The sequence below is a fragment of the Myripristis murdjan genome, chromosome 23 (assembly GCF_902150065.1).
Source record: "Myripristis murdjan chromosome 23, fMyrMur1.1, whole genome shotgun sequence".
Classification (NCBI taxonomy): domain Eukaryota; kingdom Metazoa; phylum Chordata; class Actinopteri; order Holocentriformes; family Holocentridae; genus Myripristis; species Myripristis murdjan.
In genome coordinates this window covers 25,098,846-25,118,461 of record NC_044002.1, presented here as the reverse complement: position 1 = coordinate 25,118,461, position 19,616 = coordinate 25,098,846, and the positions used below count along the sequence as shown (strand labels likewise).

The 19,616-nt window shown below is 41.4% G+C and overlaps 1 protein-coding gene across 1 annotated transcript in view; it reads right to left on the bottom strand.

Moving 5' to 3' along the window:
• Positions 1 to 15,567, bottom strand: part of syn3 (synapsin III) — a 130,646-nt gene extending 115,079 nt beyond the window's left edge. Inside the window, exons 1-2 of the mRNA XM_030045653.1 lie at positions 15,455 to 15,567; positions 1,269 to 1,721 (exon numbers count right to left, since the gene is read on the bottom strand). Coding sequence (XP_029901513.1) covers positions 1,269 to 1,660 — 392 coding nt within the window. The 5' untranslated portion in view covers positions 1,661 to 1,721; positions 15,455 to 15,567. The remainder of the gene's footprint in view (positions 1 to 1,268; positions 1,722 to 15,454) is intronic.
• Between the last annotated feature and the right edge of the window lie 4,049 nt (positions 15,568 to 19,616).

Here is a 19,616-nt window from a genome sequence, read left to right as displayed (position 1 = left end):
ACAGATATTCTTTTTTTCAGAGTTATGAGTGTGTGTGTGTGTGTGTGTGTGTGTGTGCGTGTGTGTGTGTGTGTGTGTGTGTGTGATGTTTCTGTTTATTGGTACTACTGTTTCTGTATTTTCTATGTCTTTTTAATGTATTTTTGTTGCTGATGTTTGTTTGTTGCCATGCCAATTTTTTTTTAATCGCTGTTCAGTTGCCATGGTAACAGAGCGACATCATGACCATCAGCTTGAACAAATTCCACTGGTTGAACTGCTGCTAACTGGTTACATGACTAAACTTATTAAAGGGCAAAAGGAAAAACTGCACACCAACACACACACACACACACACACACACACACACACCAACACACACCCACACAGCAGCCGTTTTCCTTTGTATTCTAATGACTCTGATGATGTCACGACACAGACGCCAGGGAGTCAAAGTTTCCTGACGTCACCTAAACGCCTCACAGCTTTACTTCAGTGTGTTCACAGTGCAGAGCCTGATTTGATTTCTGCATTCACAACAACCAACACTAACCGCTAACCGCTAACCGCTAGCACGCTAGCACGCTAGCAGCAGCTTCTCAGCCAATCATCATTCGGCTTTTTAAACAGCTGAGTCAGCGTCATGGCGCCTGATGAAAACAGAGGCAAGAAGCAACGGGATTGGCTCGATTTTTCACAGAAACAGCAACACGCCGCCGTGCACGTCCTCATGCACAGAGACTGCTGCTGCACCGAGAGCTGCTGGGAGGTTTATTTGTTCACTATGACAGAGCCAGGCTAACGACTCCCATAGACTTCAAGTCTTTATGCTAAGCTAACAGGAAATGCTACCCATAGGAACTGAACCGCTGGACGTCCAGAGGTGGAAATGGAGTATGTGTGTATGAATTAACATTTTTAAGAGAATACGTTTTTTGTTTTTTTTAATATATACGCAGCATTAACAACCTCAGCATTAACATTATACTTTAGTTGTTTATGGGAGACATTCCCATGTATGTTGTTATGTATGTTGCTGATGTTTAATGTTATATATGTGGCTGATATTGATCATGCCGATGCTAATGTTAGCTTTATTAAAACTTTGTCATATTAATAAAAATGAGTTTAAATAAGAGAGTATGTTTGGAAGCAGCTTGTCCACAAATTACAGGTATAATTTAGAGAGCGCGTCCTGTCAGATTAAGCGTGTGGATTAACACTGAGCGGGCTGCTCTTCATACGGGCTGGTTTCCAGTTTGAGGGAACTCACAGGAAGCTGCACTCACCAGTCTGTGTGCTGGTCGTCGATGACCAGCAGGATTTTGGGTTTGCGGACGGCGCTCTTGGGAGGCTGCGTGCTTCCCGCCGGAGCTCCTTCGGCCGCCGCCGCCGCCGACTTGGCCTGCGCGGCGGCGGCGACGCTCTGCGCCATCTGAGCGCTTTTCACCACGCTGGAGAAGGAGCTGAGGAAGCTGCCGGAGCCGGAGGCCGAGGCCGGGGCGGAGGCCTGGCCCTGCCCCGCCAGGCTCGGCGGCTGCCGCCTCTCTGTGGCCGGGGAGGCGGGCGAGGACGTGGAGGAGGCCGGCGGCGGCGGCGGCCTCTGCAGGTCCATCATGTAGCCGTTGGGCAGGTTGGCCACGAAGCTGCTGTCCGACAGGCGGCGGCGAAGGTAGTTCATGATGGCGGGCTGGTGGGTCGGTCAGGCCAGAGGACGGGAGGGGGAAGAAATCCTGAAAATCCTGGACAGGAAGAGAGAGAGACACAGAGGAAGGAGTCAGACCTCACACCTGACCGCTCTGTCCACATCTGCTCTGGATTACAAACTCTGGATTAACTGAAGTAGAGCAGACAGACACGGAGGCCACCCAGTCATGTGACCTGTGTGTGGATCAGGTTCAGAAACTGAGTTTCAACATCAGACTCAAGACATGAAAAAATAAAACAATTATCAGAAAATTCACTAAACTTAATTACAGCAAAATTCCCATAAAATCCACACAAGAAATTTCAAAACAAAAAGAAATAAAAGTGAATAAATTAAATAAATTAAAAAATTCCAGAAAACTAGTCAAACTTAATTACAAAGAAAATTTATATTAAATCCACCCCCAAAAAATTAAAAGAAATAAAGTGAAAAAATAAAATCTTTTTTTTTTAATCCAGAAAATAAGCAAAACTTAATTACAAGAAAATTACCAAACAATCCACACAAAAAAACTCATGTGATTAAAACTAACAAACAACTAAAACTAAACTTTTTTTTAAATGATAAAAACTAAACTGGAACAAGTGAAGCCACTCTGGAAACTAAAGCAGATTGACAACAAATATTAAAAATTAAAAAATAAACAGCTAATGAAAATTAAAAAAAAAAAAAAAAAACTCTTATAACTGTGAAGGGGAGCCACTGTCTGAGGGGGTTTCATAACAGAGATGAATTTTCCCAAATCTGATTTGCATAAGCATCTTAACACACCGAGTCGGGTCGCATGGAAACCACCGGGAAGAAAAGAAAAGGAAAAGAGGAAAGAAATGAAGAAGAGAAAAATAAATGACAGAGCAGCAGCAGATTTAGAGCTCGTCTCATTACAGAGCAGAAACACTGTTACATAAGACACACACACACACACACGCACACACACATACACACTGTCAGATAGATTAGCTATATCACCCTGTGGCGAGACACACACACACACACACACACACACACACACACACACAGGGAACGAGGGAGGAGAAGGAACCTGAAACCGGATTTAAACGAGGCGGCTCACTTAAGGAAGAAAAATCTAGGTTTGATTTTATTTTATTATTTCATTTTATTTAACTGAGGCGCTGCATCTCCTGAGGTTTTGTGTCGGGGAAAAACTGATCATGAAGTTACTAACAATAAGTTCTAGTAGTCAGTGTTTTTATTTTACATTTAACCACTGAAATCTGAGGAAAATTCACTTGATTTCTGAGAAAAAAATACAATAAAATTAGCAAAAAATACCAGAAAATTTGCCCATTTTTTATTTAAAAAAAGAAAGGTCAGCTCAGTGATGGTGACTCAAAAAAAAAATACCCTAACCCTAACAATTACAAGAATATTTTTCTTAATTAATTACAAAAACTTAATTACAAGAAAAATCCATCAAATCCACTCAAAAATTAATAAAAGAAACAAAAATAAAATATATTTTTAAAAAATTAAACAAGAACCAGAAAATTAGTCAAATTTAATTACAATTAAATTGCCATAAAATCCACCCCAAAAATGTAAAAACAAAAAGAAATAAAGTGAATAAATAAAATCAATTAAAAAAAAACAATTAGCAGAAAATTTATCAAACTTAATTGCAGGAAAACTGCCATAAAATCCACCAAAAAAAATGTAAAAACAAAAAGAAATAAATTTTATTTGCTACAGAGGCGCCTTGGCCTGCAAACTGTATTTTCCAGATGTAAAATGCCAAAGCTGTGTTTGGTGCAGAACCCAGCTAAAAGCACACCATGATTCTCAGAGCTTTCTCTGAGAAAATTGAAATTATGATGCAGAAATGATCAATCCTACTAAGATCATGAGTCATATCACGATGTCAACATCTGCCGCTCGGCCCCGATGTGAAGGCAGAGCGAGTCACGACGAGCTGCAGCTGCTCTCTGCCTCTGCACTTTATTTTTATTCTTGTTTGACTTTCCAGTTTGTGCAGCTGCAAATCCTCGACAGGTACTGACACACACACACACACACACACACACACACACACACACACACACACACACACACACCTCTATTACTGTGACAAAAAGAAAAGCTGAGCATTATAGGCAGCAGGAAAGGAAACTTTATGGCACAACAGCTGGATTGGATTAGATTAGATTAGGTTACACAGGTGGAGCTGATAAAGTGGACACTGGGTGTGTGTTATATTCCGTCACTGTAATAAAGTCGTCGACATTCATTTTCCTAAAAGCAGCAGAAAGTTCGCTGATGACTTGAAATCACCAAAACTATCAAGGACTGTCTATCTTTCTGAATATTTTACCCCCCAAAAAGGTTTAAAATATATATTTTTAAAAAATGAAGAAAAAAAAAATTGAAAATGTAAAAAAAAAAAATTCCTTATATTTTTATTAATTATAATTTTATTTACTGTTTACTTTGTTAATCATTATGTTGTTTTTTTAATCTTCACTTTTTTGTATTTTATTGCTTTGTATTGTGTGTGTTCCCGTGTAAAACACACTGCATTGGATTTTAATGCACAAAATGTTCCTGAGAAATAAAATTTGATTTGACTAAACAAGCATGAAGAACCATCCGGAGAGTGTAGGTACGTTCATCCTGATTTAATTCCAAGACCACAGAATGTTGATTTGTAAACCGAGGGCCGCACAGTAGTTGTTGTGGTTTCTTTGTCTTATATCAATAAATCAATACATCAGTATATCAATATTTCAGCATTTTGGGGGAGTGTGCTGTGGTTTTAATTTTGTTCAGCTTTGATCAGAGAATTTTTATTGATTGTCAGGTTTGTTGTAGCTGCAGATTAGAGCAGAAAAAAAGAAAATGTGACCAGATGTTGTCCCATATGTGAAGAGTTTTATTGATTCTAATAACTGTCTAATTAGGATATTTTGTATTAGAAATCAAAACTTGCTGGGCAGACAGCAGATCATCCAGTATTTTATTTTATTTTTTAATTTAATTGTTTTACTTTTTTTTTTTGCATTTTATCGTATTTTGTTTTTTATTTTATTTTTATTTTATTTTATTTTATTTCAACTGTAATTTTTTTTTTATTTTACTTCATTTCATTTTCTTTCTTTTTTTTTTAATTAATTTATTTTACTTTTTGTTAAGAGTATTTTTAAGGGGAAAACAGGCCAGAGAAGCCTGAGGACAAACAGAAAAGCTGCAGAAAACATTCAGAGTTCGACACCAACAAAGTTCCCTCAGAGTTAAAGTCCCATAAAAGACATAAAGGAGAGGAACGAGGGAAGAGCAACGGAGGTAAAGTTTAATGTCGTGTGTCAGCAGCAGGGAGGTGCAGCCAATCCGCTTAAATGTCGGCAGTAAAGAGTTTCAGGACGACGAAACTTGAAGATACTTGTGCAATGTTTAGTTCAGACAAACACTGAGTGCACAAATTCATTCATTCATTCATTCATTCATTCACGCTGCACCCAGCAAATTAATGACAGTAATTTTTTTCTTTTTATCATTTTTCAAAATGTACGTTAAAAAATTGCTTACCATCAGTTATTTGCAACAACAGCAAAATACGGTCATATAATAATATACTATGCATAATACATACTTTATCAGCTCCACCTGTGTAATCTAATCTAATCCAATCCAGCTGTTGTGCCATAAAGTTTCCTCTCCTGCTGCCTATAATGCTCAGCTTGTCTTGTCACAGTAATAGAGGTGCATTTCACTGACAACTGTTTCCACCATTCTGTCCCCCTCATGTATAATAAATAGGGAGGACAAAAAATCAGAAACACCTCTCAGTATAATGTAGTCCAGTAGCAGACCTCTGCAAACTACAACCTCAGTAATAAACACAGAATTAAAGTAACACATTCTGCACAATGTCAACACAAACTGAACATTATAAACTTTGTTAAAAGACAGAGTTTATGGCAGAGCTGCTGAGCTGAAGTGCATCAGACTGGACAGCTGGAGCTGAGGAAGAGACACTGGGTGTACATGAAAGACATGCAGGGTAAAACAAACATTTTAATGCCAAATGAAAAGATGGTAAACTGCTTTCCAGCCGGTGATCGATGTGAGGGAAACCCCCGGCAGAGGCTTTAATTTGTGCTTTTATTGCCTTAGAAGAGCCTCTCCTCATGACGCGCAGACATTTTGAAACCGCTCGCTGTGACGTTTGCTGTGAAATCTCCTCAGGGACGTTTATTTCGGTCTCTAAAGCTGGAGAAATGACATCAGGGTTCCTCTCCTCTCGGGAGAACGTTCCGCTCCCCCCGCGGTCTTTGTCCAATCACGGTGGGCTGTAATGAGCCTCATAAGGAGCTTTGGGTGAGCACAGCCCGACACAGGAGGAGCCGCACACAGAGAAGTAAAGCTGCTCACTGGAACCAAAGATGGTTCTTTGGTGTGAAGCCATAGAAGAACTGTTTTCTGGTTCCATAAAGAACCTTTTAGCAAGAGGAACCGTTTGTGTACATCAAGGGTTGACAACCACAGTGAGCAGATTACGCTGATCACCTCACCTTCAAGTGAAATCACCTGGACGAGATTTTGGTTGGAATGAAAACCTGCAGCCTCTCGGCTCTCCACTGCACCTGGACGACCCCTGGTGCAGATGGTTCCTTAAAGAACCCCCAAAGGTGCCTGAGAGAACTATCAAAAATGGCTTCTTCTTTAAAGTGCTGTAGCAAAAATTGATTCTTTATAGAACCATTTTTAAGAAAGTTATACAATATTTGCTTCAACAATATCTTTCAGCTCAGCACTGACATTCATCTTAACCAATGAGATCATCTGTCTCAGTCTGATTCAAAATGATCACGATATTTGGACGCCGATCTGATATGTACTGCGTTTCTACAAGTATTGTGATCCTATATTGCGATTTATTGCGATTTCTATTTTTTTTTTTTTAAATCCTCCTCTAGTTTGTGTCTGTAAAGTTTGATGAGGCTGTGATTTTCCTGGAGGTCACTAGAGGTTAGGGGTCGGAATGTGTACAGAAAAAACTCTAAGGGCCCTATCTTGCGCCAGACTCCCTAAACCCGCTATTTGCGGATTTAGGATTTAGGAAGAGACGTTCCCCCGTAAAAGTTGCTATCTTGTGCACCTCCCGCTATCCGCAAAACACCTCCGCTACCCGCTATATTATGAATAGGCGTGTTTTGGGCGTTACGCCAGCTAAACCAATCAGTGTGCCAGGTGCCATTGCCTTTAAGGGCAGGATGCGCTATCCTAAATCCTAAATCCTAAACCCGCGATGGAGAGAGGGAGGTAGATTTTCTCAGGGCTTCTACTGAGGCTAAAGCAAGTTGGCTTTATATACATATTATATATTATATTATAGGCGAGTTAATTCGGGAGGTGGAGCCACATGTGTCCAAGTGGACGTGTCACAAGGTTGTACTGATTGAATAAAATCCCGGGTCACACCACACACACACAAGAGGCAGAGGTGGAACTATGTGTAAACTAATTTATTGACAAGGTAGATTGGGCAAATAAAATATTAAAAATAAAAATATAGCACAGCTGCTGGCTTATGATAAAACAATAAGACGTGCTGGCGTAAGTGTCCAATTAAAACAGTCTTTCCTCTAAACAGTCTATATGAGTAATATACTCAGTCCATTCCGGCGGCGTCCCGGTATCAGTCCGACCGTGTGCGTGGCGAGGCTCCGTCGGGGCGCGCACTGAAGCCGCCTGGGCGTGCTCTCCTAACAGCCCAAACTTTAGGGATAGCGGATAGCGGGTGGTCCTGACCACCCGCTAAAGTGTGTGCGCAAGATAGCAACTTTAGGGATAGCGCATGAAACACGCCCACGAACACACCTCCAGGCGCAAATGACGGAGTCGGCATAAGGATAGCGGGTAGCGGGTGGCGCAAGATACCGTTTAGGGATAGCGGAAGCTCCTAAATCCGCAATTTGCGGGTAGCGGGTAGTGGCAGCGGATAGCGGGTGGCACAAGATAGGGCCCTAAATGTGTACACGCGCCGTATAATTGCGTGTACACGTGTTTCCCTCTGTAATGTTGTTTGTGTTGTAATGTTGTTTGTGTAATCCTCGTGGCTGTACAGAAGTGAAAACAATTATCCTGAAAAGGGACAATAAAATCTATCTATCTGTCTATCTATCTATCTAAAATCCGTCGTCCTCAACAATCACCACAGGCTGCATGTCGAGGGTGAGAATTTCCGCAATTAAGTTGTTAACTGCTTCACTTCATGGCTTGTCACATTGTCTGGATATGAAATCCTTCATGCTAGCTTGCTGTTGTCGTCCTCCACCTGCACTGACACCGGGCTCTGGCCCCAGGCTTTTCAGGTGTTTCCACCACAGGTGCTTTACCATTGAGCCTGTGCTGCTACCCTTAAAGGCTAATTCAGCGTGACACAGTGTACGCTCGACAGTGTTTCCACTTACGCTTCTTTCAAACAACTGCCGAACAGAACTTCTATTTTTGGTGGATGCCATCGCGCTCGTGAGTGAACTTAAAGTCACGTGATGAAAAAACACTGTGTACGCGGTTAGTGTTTTTCTAAACGTTTATGATTGGCTAACCGTGTAAACGTTCATACGTGTACAAGTCCCACCCGTACTACAGGTCATTTTCTACAGTGACCAGTTGGACAAAAGTCTCTGCCTGCAGTGAAATGGCTGCTATGGGGGCCAACATCATCACACAGGAATCAAATGTGGCTCATTGAATCCACAAGAGTCTCAGCTTTCCAGTCAAAGCCAACTGATGCAGCTCCAAGACTGTTTAGGCCCCAGTCTGCACACACACACCATTTTACAGCAGGCCACAAGAACACATGTGGACTGCAGGCTTTGGGGCCCAAACTGCATGGGATTAGCAGAAGGTGGGCGTGTCTGCAAAGGGGAGAGAACCCATTTTCATTCACACAGCTGGAGGTCAGAGGTCAAGGGAGATGACCACGACGAGATTTTCCCCCGCCAAAATTTACCATAAGTGGAGTGATTATTTCGCCTTCTTGTCAAACTAAGCGATTGGCATGGTGGGTGTTTGGTTGCCATGTTTGGCACCAATTGATTCCTTAGTTTCATATGATACCAATATCTCTACTTCAAAATCAATGCATTACTAAAAATATGATTAAAAAAAGACTCATGATACCTCTTGTACAATGCCATAGTGTTCTCTTCATGCTCCTGCTCTCTGTTTCCCACGGGTGCTGCTATCAGCTTGTAGTCACAAATACATATATATAAATAAATACATATAAATACATGTTGGTACATCGAGTGCAGGAGCTTCACTACAGCGACTCTCTCCTGTGATGATAACACTATGAGTCATCCAGCGAGCCGCCACGTTTCTAACACTGCTACTCACAGAGCACCACGCAGCTCCGTGCCCCATAAAAATAGCCGCCGTGAAGTTTTCCTCCACAAACCGTCTGCACGCCGAGCGCTCTCGCACCATAAAGCCCGCCGCCGGACTAAATGAATGACTTACGGCTCCACATGGCGGCCTGTATCACCATAACCTGGAGTGAAGTGATGCGCAGTGATGAGCCCGGTTCTTGGAAACAGCTCGGTGCTCTCTGCAGATATTCACACTGTGTTTATGTTTTCAAAGCCTAAAAAAAATGAAGGCAACCAGTGTTTCCTAAAATTTCCTTCTTGTGAGCCTCTGAACCAGCCTTTAGGCCACTGTAGGAAACTAAAACTCTCTTTTGAAATGCAGAATAACAAATTATTTTCACGTCAGCAGCTCTCTAAGGCAGGAGGGAAACTCTACCTTGGATGAAGACGAGGAAAATGAGAAATTATGAGCTTAAAGACGCCAGAGTGGTAATCAAATGAAGCCGATTTGCAATGCAGGAGAAAAAAGGCTTGACACAGAGGGGGGGGGGGGGGGGGGGATCACGTCCACATACAAGAACTGACAAGTGAAATGTGAGAACCCTGTCGTCATGCTGTCGTTTTCAGAAGTGCCATCTTTTCCCTCAAAACTGAAATGTCACTGCTGCCTCTCCTGACTCTGTGCTCAGGAGGAAACTGTCAGATCAGACGAGGACGGGGCCGGCCGGCTGATATCTGATATCTAATATTTAATAAAACCCCCCTCGGCAGCTTCTGGGAAGGAAGACGAGTCATCCTCGACCTTTAAAACTCCACGAGCGCAGAGACGTAATTTAATAACTTCGGCAGCGACACAACAGTCTGTCTGCGGCGTCAGATCGAAGGAACACGCGGCGAACTCCGAGTGCTTTACACTGCAGACGCCACGCTAGCATCCTGCCACCACGGCCACACACACACACACACACACACACACACAGAGCTGCCAACCCCACTGCCTGCACTATGACAGAGTTTACATGCAGAGTTCATTAAAAAGAAAAGAAAAACTTGTCAAGAAATAGAATTGAATAGAATACAGAACAGAACAGAACAGAACAGAAAGCCGTTATTGTCATTGTACACATATAATGAAGTGCACATCCAAAAAAATATGAAACTAAAACAAATACCGCAAAAAATACTGTAAGAAAAAAAAAGATGTAAAAAAGGCCAACCCTACACACAGATAAGTAAAGGTGCTAACTGGAACCAAGAATGGTTCTACTGAGTGATGCCACAGAGGAACCATTTTTAGTTCCACATAGAACCATCAGAAAATGGTTCCTTAAGCAAAACAGGTTCTTTAAACAACCATTTTTGATAATGATCATCGTTGTTCATGTTCATTGTGGACCCACCTGGTTCAGTAAAGAACCTTTTTTCAAATGGTTCTTTTTTTCAGAATAAAAGCTTCCCTGAGTGTTCTAAATCATGTGAATGTTGAAAACCAACATGAACATGTTGTTGGCCGGTTCTCCAGGTTCCTTGTTCCTTCATTGGGTTCCAGACGAGCTATTAAAAATGTTTTCTGATGGTTTATAGAGCGAGAAATTAATCCATTCACTGAGGAAATAATCTGCACATTAATCCACAAGGAAAAGAATTGTCAGCTGCTGCCGCCACTAAATAACTCCAATAAACATGAAGAACCTTTAGCACTTTAAAGAACCACAGAGAGTGTGTGAGGAACCTGCTTCTAAATAAAGAGGTTCTTCAGCTGCTGATTGTTCTCTGTAGAACCACAGAGCGTTTTGAGGAACTGTTTAACAACCAGTATTTTTGTGAGTGTACATAAGTGTAAAAAAAAAAAATTCTCATCATAACAACACGACACACGACAACACACTCTAAATCTGTAACGTGTGAATAAACACTCTGCAGCTGTTCAGACGCACCACCTGCCATCTTTACCCGCATCACTTCCTGTTAGCCCCTTCCCAGCTGACGACGTGTAACCACGGTAACCTGTGCCCATCTCCACCGGCAATTAAATTAAATTACCAATAAAATATACAATGACTAGTTCAATCCTCATTTCACGGTTAGTTTTTTATGCACATATTTTTTGTTAAGTCTGAAGTGTAATAATAAATGATGAGGTACTGAATCAGTGCGTAGACTCAGACGGTATTTTAGGCTGAATCAAGGCGTTTGCCATGTTGGTATCAGAGCGGCTCTAGTTGTGATTCGATCTATAGCAGCAGCTCCTTCAGCGTCGACGCTGCTCTGGGATCAGTCAAGGTCGGGTTCATACTGTACGATCATATTTGGCATTAAGAGTTCGATCAATGTGTCGGGTTGCTGATAAACGGAGCCGACGCTGACCTTTTGTTAAGTTTCGTTCATCAGCCGGTCAATGACGGCCACAGAGACAGGGAAAAAAAAAAACAAGAAAAAAACTGCCTGGGGAGCTGCAGTGACATTTTAACTCCTTTGCACATTTTATTTATTAAATTTCAAGTTTCAACAGCAGTTTTTTGGAAATGAGTTCTTCTCTACAAGGCAGGTTTACACTCGAAGACTGAACTTTGCTAAAGTGTTGGGTCTCACTGCGTAACTGGCGGTCTTGGTAAAAGACTGGGGTTTTGAATATCATGACATCATTATACATTTAGTCTTTTCCTGGTTTGAAAGGCTGCATCACAGTGAAGAGATGCAGATTCATGAAGTTACTAAACTGCTGTAGCTGCTCTGTTATTTGCCTCTACCTGTTTGGTGTTCACATCCACATTACTGAAAAAAAAAAATGTGTTGTGAGTGAAGCACCAAAAGTCATCCCTTTAATATCGACACCATATATCGATACATATTCCACAGCAAAACTCCCAAAATAAAATAACACTTTAGACCAGAAACCAACACCAGCAAAGAAGATTATGACAATATAAACAACAAGTCCCGGTTCCCATTTTTTGAGGAAATTAAACGTCTCTTTTCTTGCTATTTTCATATTTGAACTGGAAAGTAGATCCGGCAGGCAGTGTATGTAGGAAACTTCTGCATAGTAACCTTACGCGACCTGATAGCACTTTCACATGTAATTGCAATTACACAAAAAATGGGTACCGGGTCTTGTTGCTGTTTATTTTGTCATAATCTTCTTTGTTGGTGTTGGTGTTATATTATTTTGGGGGCTGTTTTGCTGTGAAAGTGAAAGGAGCGATATAAATCCACTGTTGTGTGGGAACTATACAACCCAATACTACAACCAAAGTTTGATTTTGCTTTAAAAAGCCGCTGATGCTCAATAATTTCATCAGTCTGGGTTCAGTGAGAGGTTCCGGGCCCCATGATGCATTAAAAAAATCTGTTTCAGAGGCTTTCCCACCCAAATGAGAGGAAATCTCTAATCACACTGTAATTTTCAATGTTAAAATGAACAAATTTAAAGAAACTGGATATCAGCTGAACATGTGATCCCAGGTGGGCGTGTCAGTGAGCTCAGCCCATTCATGCTCCCTTCAGGGCGTGACAGGCTGCGCATTGATGAATCATTTTAATCTGGACGGCAGCTTATCGATCCAAACTGAGGAGGAAGCTCCATTCACGAGCCGCCTCCCTCGCCTCACACAAACAGCACGTTACACTCGGTTTTTTCTCTCCGTTGCGATCGGTGTGGTGTCACGCCGTTGTGCGAGAAAATGAAGCCATTGATTTGGGAGGAAAAGGTCAGTGTTGTTACCCGGTTCATGATTTCACCGGAAAAAGCATAAAGATAATTAGCAGTCAGAGCGAGGTTTTCACGCTGAGGAGCGTCTGCTGGGAGACAAAGAGGAGAGCAGGGAGAGTTCACCCTGCCTGCCCACCGCCTGATTAATATTTCAGCATGTTTATTTGGCAGCATGGCGTCATTATCACCAATATCCGGACAGCAGCAGCCAGTCCACTGCGAAGGAGGTAATGCGTGCAGATAAAAATAGAGAAATACGCTGCAACAAAATTAAACGTGAATTATGTGCCACATCCTCAATGCAAATACATAATCCCATAAAAAAACACTCATGTATCACAGCAAAACAGCAAAAAAAAAAACAACAAAAAAAAACAAAACATATGCATATATATAAATCCCTGGCACCAAAGGAGATACAAACACCATTAAACATCTTAACGACACCATAAACTCACTGCTCACAGCTACAGACGGTGCATAAACCTTAAGGGGAAGATTATAGAGAATATCATAGATTATTACAGAGGTCGTCTTAATCCTGCTGTGGGCTTGAGCCTCAGAGTTACATTTAACACTGTGTAAGATCTTTTCAAGGAAACTATTAACAAAATCTAAGCCTCCTTTTTTTTTTTTTTTGGAAAAGGCATATTTTTTTTTCAAGATTGCAGTTAAAGGTAAATTCTGTATATTTTGGTCTTGTGTCAAGGTCAGACTCCTTTAGATTAGACTGCAGCTGCTCGTGGGGAAAAATATATCAAATTAGGACTTTTTATTAAATGTATGCATTCTTTTTTTTTAACACACCTTGAGAGAGGTAAGTCCAAGGACTTCTCTCTGCAGACGCTGAGCTGAATAATCTGGTGTGCATGTAAATGCGGTGCATGACAGGAAGTGGAGGGTGAATAATCTGCAACAGGTGAAGTGCACCAGCAGAAGAGCCTGGCTAATTTTTCACGAAAACAAATTAAAAAGATGGATAAATGAAACTAGATAACATGTTTATGTGGAAACCTAGACCTCATCGATTCAAATGTCAGACTATTGACTTTTTAAACATTTGTTACATTAAATTTAAAGACATTTTAAGACTTTTTACGGACCTGCAGACATTTTACTAATAAGAACGGGGGGAAAAACTGATTCAATCACAAATTACATATATGATAATTCATGATGTTTCTGCTTGTTGGTTTTTATACGGCCTAATGCAGCCTGAATTGAAACTTTTGTCTTTTATACTGTGCACTAGCAAGGGCAGAGTCACATTTATGAATTTTTGTATCTTGTGATTTATGTTTTTTTTGACCTTATGTGATGTATTTTAATCAGCTGCTGTCTATCTATCTATCTTTTATTTTATTAGTAGTAGAAAAATGTTGCTGCCTCAGCTCAACGGTTCATTTGACTGACAGGTGCATGATAACTCTCTTTGGAAGTGTGATTCAGCCATTTTCCCCCACAGCCCTGGGGGAAAATTATGAGAAAAAAAACTCATAAAAATTTACAAGAAAAATGCTTCTTCTTCTTTATATTTCTGATATAGGAGCAGGTGGATAAACCATGTAAAATGTGTGATGAACTCAGGAGCTCATGAATCCAAAGTTCAGACAGTTTAATGACTTTTAAGGCCTAATTTTTATGAATTTTAAAGTCACCTGCAGCCTCCCTGGAGAAACTGCAGTAACAGCATCAGCATCATGAACAGCAACAACTCTGGGCTCAAATCACCAGGATAATCTTCTCACTAACAACAAAAATTATTTGTGTCTTCATAATCTCAGAGAATGTCCGATTTTGTTTCTCATAAATTTAAGTTTTTCCTCAGCTCTGTATTTTTTTTCTCTCTCTTACAGTGGCCCGAACACGCCGTCAGTTTCCAATAGTGCAGGGTTACAAAAAAATCAAAATTGCACGATATATTGAAATATTGAATCGGAATTCATATCCAATCAGCGTCCGGGTGTGGTGACTCGTACCGCCCCCTCCCTCTTCAGAGGTATTTTTAATATTAATGAGAACTCCCTGTTTATTCAGATGCAGGCTGCTGTTGGTGAATTACTGCTAAATAAGAAGCTGCTGCAAATGAAACAACCGCCATCACGAGGCCGAGAGCCACCAGCTGCTCTGCAATTCCACCTTTCAACATTTCCACATTTCCACATTTTCCCAGATTTCCAGGAAATCATGAATCCATGTTGCTGTGTTTTGGTCCAGCTCTCTGCATCAGTGTGTGTGTGTGTGTGTGTGTGTGTCCGCTCATCAGGATGCAGGAGCGTGAAACGTGGCTCATAACAGCTGACACCAGCCCCGGAACCCCCCACCCCCTTCACACACACACACACACACACACACACACACACACACACACACTGAGGGGAAATGAGAAATGAGATGCAAGCCGAAGCGGAGTGACTGAGGCTGCAGCGAGAGGAGGGAATCCCCGCATCCCGCAGCAGCATCACCACACACACACACACACACACACACACACACACACACACACACACACACACACACACACATCGAAACACACTATAATCCCGATCCTATCTGATTAGAAATAAATCTATAAGTGTAGTAGCAGCGTGGCGGCTGCCGCTGGCCGGAAACCGCCGCACGCAGCACCGCGGCGCGAGGCGAGCACGCAAAACCCCCGCAGCCCGGCGCGCGAAGCCGCGGAGCCGCGGCGCGCTCGGTGCGCAAAAACACGCAGTTTACCTGACAGAGTGCGTCCGATGGCTGCTCCTCTTCCTCCTCTTCTTCTTCTTCTCCTTCTTCTTCTTCCTCTGATGCTGCTGCTGCTGCTTGTTCTTCCTCTGCGCTCCGCTCCTCCTCAGCCTCTCTCTCTCTCTCTCTCTCTCTCTCTCTCTACCTCCCTCCAGCACACAATGCATGCCGGGAACGTGAAGGGTGTAATGCATTCATTACCGCAGTCAATACAGGAAGCTGATTGGCCGCCAGGAAAATTGGAGAGCGTCGCCGGATGAACCAATCAGGAGTCAGCATTACAGAGAGAGAGAGAGAGAGAGAGAGAGAGAGAGAGAGAGAGAGAGAGAGAGAGAGAGAGAGAGAGAGAGAGAGAGGCTTTGCTGCGCTGTCTCTTGCTCTCCAATCAATAAATCAATCAATAAAACAATGATCATATTAATGATCACAACAGCAACACCAATGATGATAATAATAATGACAAAATAATAATAAGAAGAATACTAATAATATGTGTACTATACCACTACTATTACTACTACTGATAATAATAATAATAATAATAATAATAATAATAATAATAATTTCTAAAAATCATGGACAGGTTCAACATTTTTCAATTACCTTTCAAAAATATATTAAATACATTCGAAATTTATAATAATTAATCCTAATTATTGTAATATTATTAGCATAATAAATTGAGATGTAATTAGATATTACATGACTACTTCTACTGCTACTACTAATAATAAATAAAAGGGAAATTATTCTGATATGCATTATGGATGATATGATATTTGATGCATGCTGTGTTGTTTCATCACAGTAATTAATGTGGTGGTTTGTGGTTATTTAGTGTATCAGTTTATTAAAGGAGGTCTGCATCCGAGTGTCTCTCTCTCACATTCACACACACACACACACACACACACGCTCCCACACACACACACACACACACACACACACACACACACCATCTGTGGTGTGGAGACGTGCAGCCTCTGATGGAGCTCAGAGCACCGACACTAAAGCGATAACTAAATGAGTGAATGCATGAATGAAAGAGTGAGTGAGTGAGTGAGTGAGTGAGTGTGGATTACACGCTGCAGGCACTGCTACTATTTTTTTTTTTTTTATTTAAATTTTGTGCTTCTAATTATTTAAGTACCTTTTTACTTTTTAAACATCTGCTGATATGGATTCTTTTTGTTTTAAATATTGATCGGATTTCTGATTGATGATATTAAACATTCAGGTTGAGGTGGAGCTCTGCCATTTCCATGCAGATGTGACCTGACCTTTGACCTTTAATGTGAAATGAAAAAATAACATTAGCTTGCAGTATCATTAACATAGCTACACACATAAATAGCTATACATGGCTAAAGTCTGCATTAGCTAACACTGGTGTATGCTAACAGTTAGCGTGCCAAAGCTATAAATAGTAGTTACCGTATGTCAATAGAGCAGTTTGTGTTAGCCAGCATCAGCTAATGTCAGCTATTTATAGTTTATAGTGTTTTCTGTGTGAGTTGATTACAGATATTTATAGCTGTTCAGAGGTATTTATAGATACTCTGACACACCATGCTAACCGTTAGCATCGTGCCAATGGCTAGCACATGCAGGGTTGCCAAGTCCACGTTTTTTCCGCCAAATCAGGCTACTTTTTAAGTGTTGCCGCGGGTAACAAATTTTGTCCGCGGGTCTGTCAGGGTGCCTGTCAGCTGAAGTAAGGTATCCCATATTATATTTTAAGTTCTGATATACTGTAAATTAAATAGGTGAAAGAACTGTTTCGGGAAATTGCCTTTAATGTTTATGGTGTTATTTTATAGATATTATAGTGCATTTTGCAATTATAGCAATGCTGTTGGACTTTAAAAGCAACATATATGGATTTTTATGGGCATATTTTGAGTTCTGGTATTGGGCTGATTTTTGGGCCCTTTTTATACTGGGTTGGGCGGGTTTTGGGCTGGTTTTGAGTTGCTGTTTGGCTGCTTTTGTCGCACAGACCTGGCAACCCTGAGCACAAGCTAACGGTTAGCGCTGTTTCTCAGGGGTTCTCTGTGTTCCTTTTTTTCTCGCCGTTTTTTTCTTGTAAATTTACCACTTTAATCTCAGAGATTATCCCAGTTTCTTTTTCCCTACATCGGCCCGAACACACCATCGTATCATTGTCATCACTGATTAATTTGAGAATGATTAAAACTCTGAAACATTAGGGTTCTTTATCTTGAAATGTTTAATTTACTCCTGTAAACCAAATTCGCAGAGTTTGTACACTGCTTATGTATTTTTTTTTCCCGGTCCTAGTGAACAAAAGTGGGAAAACTGGAGATAAAATGCAGTTTATTGAATTTATTATAGCAGCGTTCACGCTCACGCAGCCCCTGCAGTGTTCCTGCGTACATCATCTAGGAGCCACTGCACTAACCCTTACCTGTGGGGGGTGAGACAGGTAACAGGTGTGATAACAGTCGAGGGGACGCAGTGTCCCTACCCATCAGCCCCTGCAGGTGCGTTTATAGCTCCAGGTGTGAGCTACAGCCCGCCTGCTTGTTTACAGCCATTATGCTAATGTCTCAAAATGCAGTGTGCTGATGATTTAGCACTTTTGCAACTCTAACAAACCTCCTTCCTAATGAGATGTGATTAAAACACAAGAAACACAAAGCAAGCAAGCAAAACATATCTTTTCTTTGTTTTTGTTTTTTTCAATAATCCTCTCATAATCAATTCATCAACGGGTGGATTATTGATTTGTTGAGGCTGCATCATCGGGTGGATTTGCTGAGCACAGCTGCAGTTGATTTTTTTTTTTTGTTTGTTTGTTTTGTGTTAATCATCACAAAACATCTCAGAAAACAAAGAACGTGACGCGCAATCGGCTGAACGAAACATCTGAGTCACTGCACTTCTGGAGCCGAGCCAAGCATGACTCAGCAGAAACACAAACACCTCACAAACACCTGAGGAGAGGAGCCGGCGCTCAGCAGGGAGGGACTCATATTTAATTCATAGGTTAAAGCAATACAGGAGGACCAGGACCGGACCCCCCCCCCCCCCTTCCCTCGCCTCTAACCCTAATCCGCCAATCACACATCAGACAGGAAGTGGCCCATGTTTCCTGTCGCTGCAGATGCAGGATGACGCGGCAGTAATGGATGCTGCGGCGGCGACAGCGGCTCCATTTCCTGTCATCCACCGTGATGGACGGTCAGAGCTGTTCGCCTCGTCCTGCTGGACTCCAGAAAACCCAGAAAACTGAGCAGCTCGGCCAAAATAAATCAGCTCCCAGTGACTCTGCATGTTTAGTGCAACATCTATAAAATGCATAAACTTCACATTTCTGCTGATCCTTTTTCCCCAGAGCGAGCAGTGGTGTTTTAGAGCTGCCACATCACTCCTCCTCCCTTTCCTCCAGCCGCTGGTTTCCATTCATTCCACTATGATATGAACATGAACTTTCAGAGCCTTCACACTTTCTTCACTCCAGTTTTCCATCAGCCGAATAAAGTCCTCCACATGAGTTTTCCTAATAGCAGCAGCACTGTTGGCTTTTCAGGACGTTTTGATGAAATAGGGCCCTGGTGGTGCGTTCAGGTGCCGCATCAACCTGACGAGCTGTGCTGTCGGAAACCCAGAGGACAAAAAGCACCAAGCGACAAGAAGACGCTGAGAATACAATGACGACGATGTTGGGAATTTGATTCTTTTTAATCAAGTAAAAGAGACCGCCACCGACCACATGGGGGCATCAGTGAGCAACGAAACAGTACACATCTACATACATTTTTACTTGTGCCTGTCACTTGCACGGACCTTTATACTTCGACTTTGATGTGAGATATTGGCAAAGACACAGCATCTCAACTTCGACAGGATATTAAATTTACACAAAATAAAAAAAATTATGGTGCCTTTGCAACTGAAGAGTTCATTTGCAAATACAGATATCTTTGTTTGTATTTATTATTCTTTTTTTGAGTTTTATTAACCATATTATCTATCTATCTATCTATCTATCTATCTATATATATATATATGTATATATTATCTATAATCCCTATCATACTTTGTTAGCGGCAGAAACAGAACATTGGTGGCTGTTTGAACCAAAATTCACTATTTGATTCTGTGTTGTGAAATCTTTGGTACTGCTGCA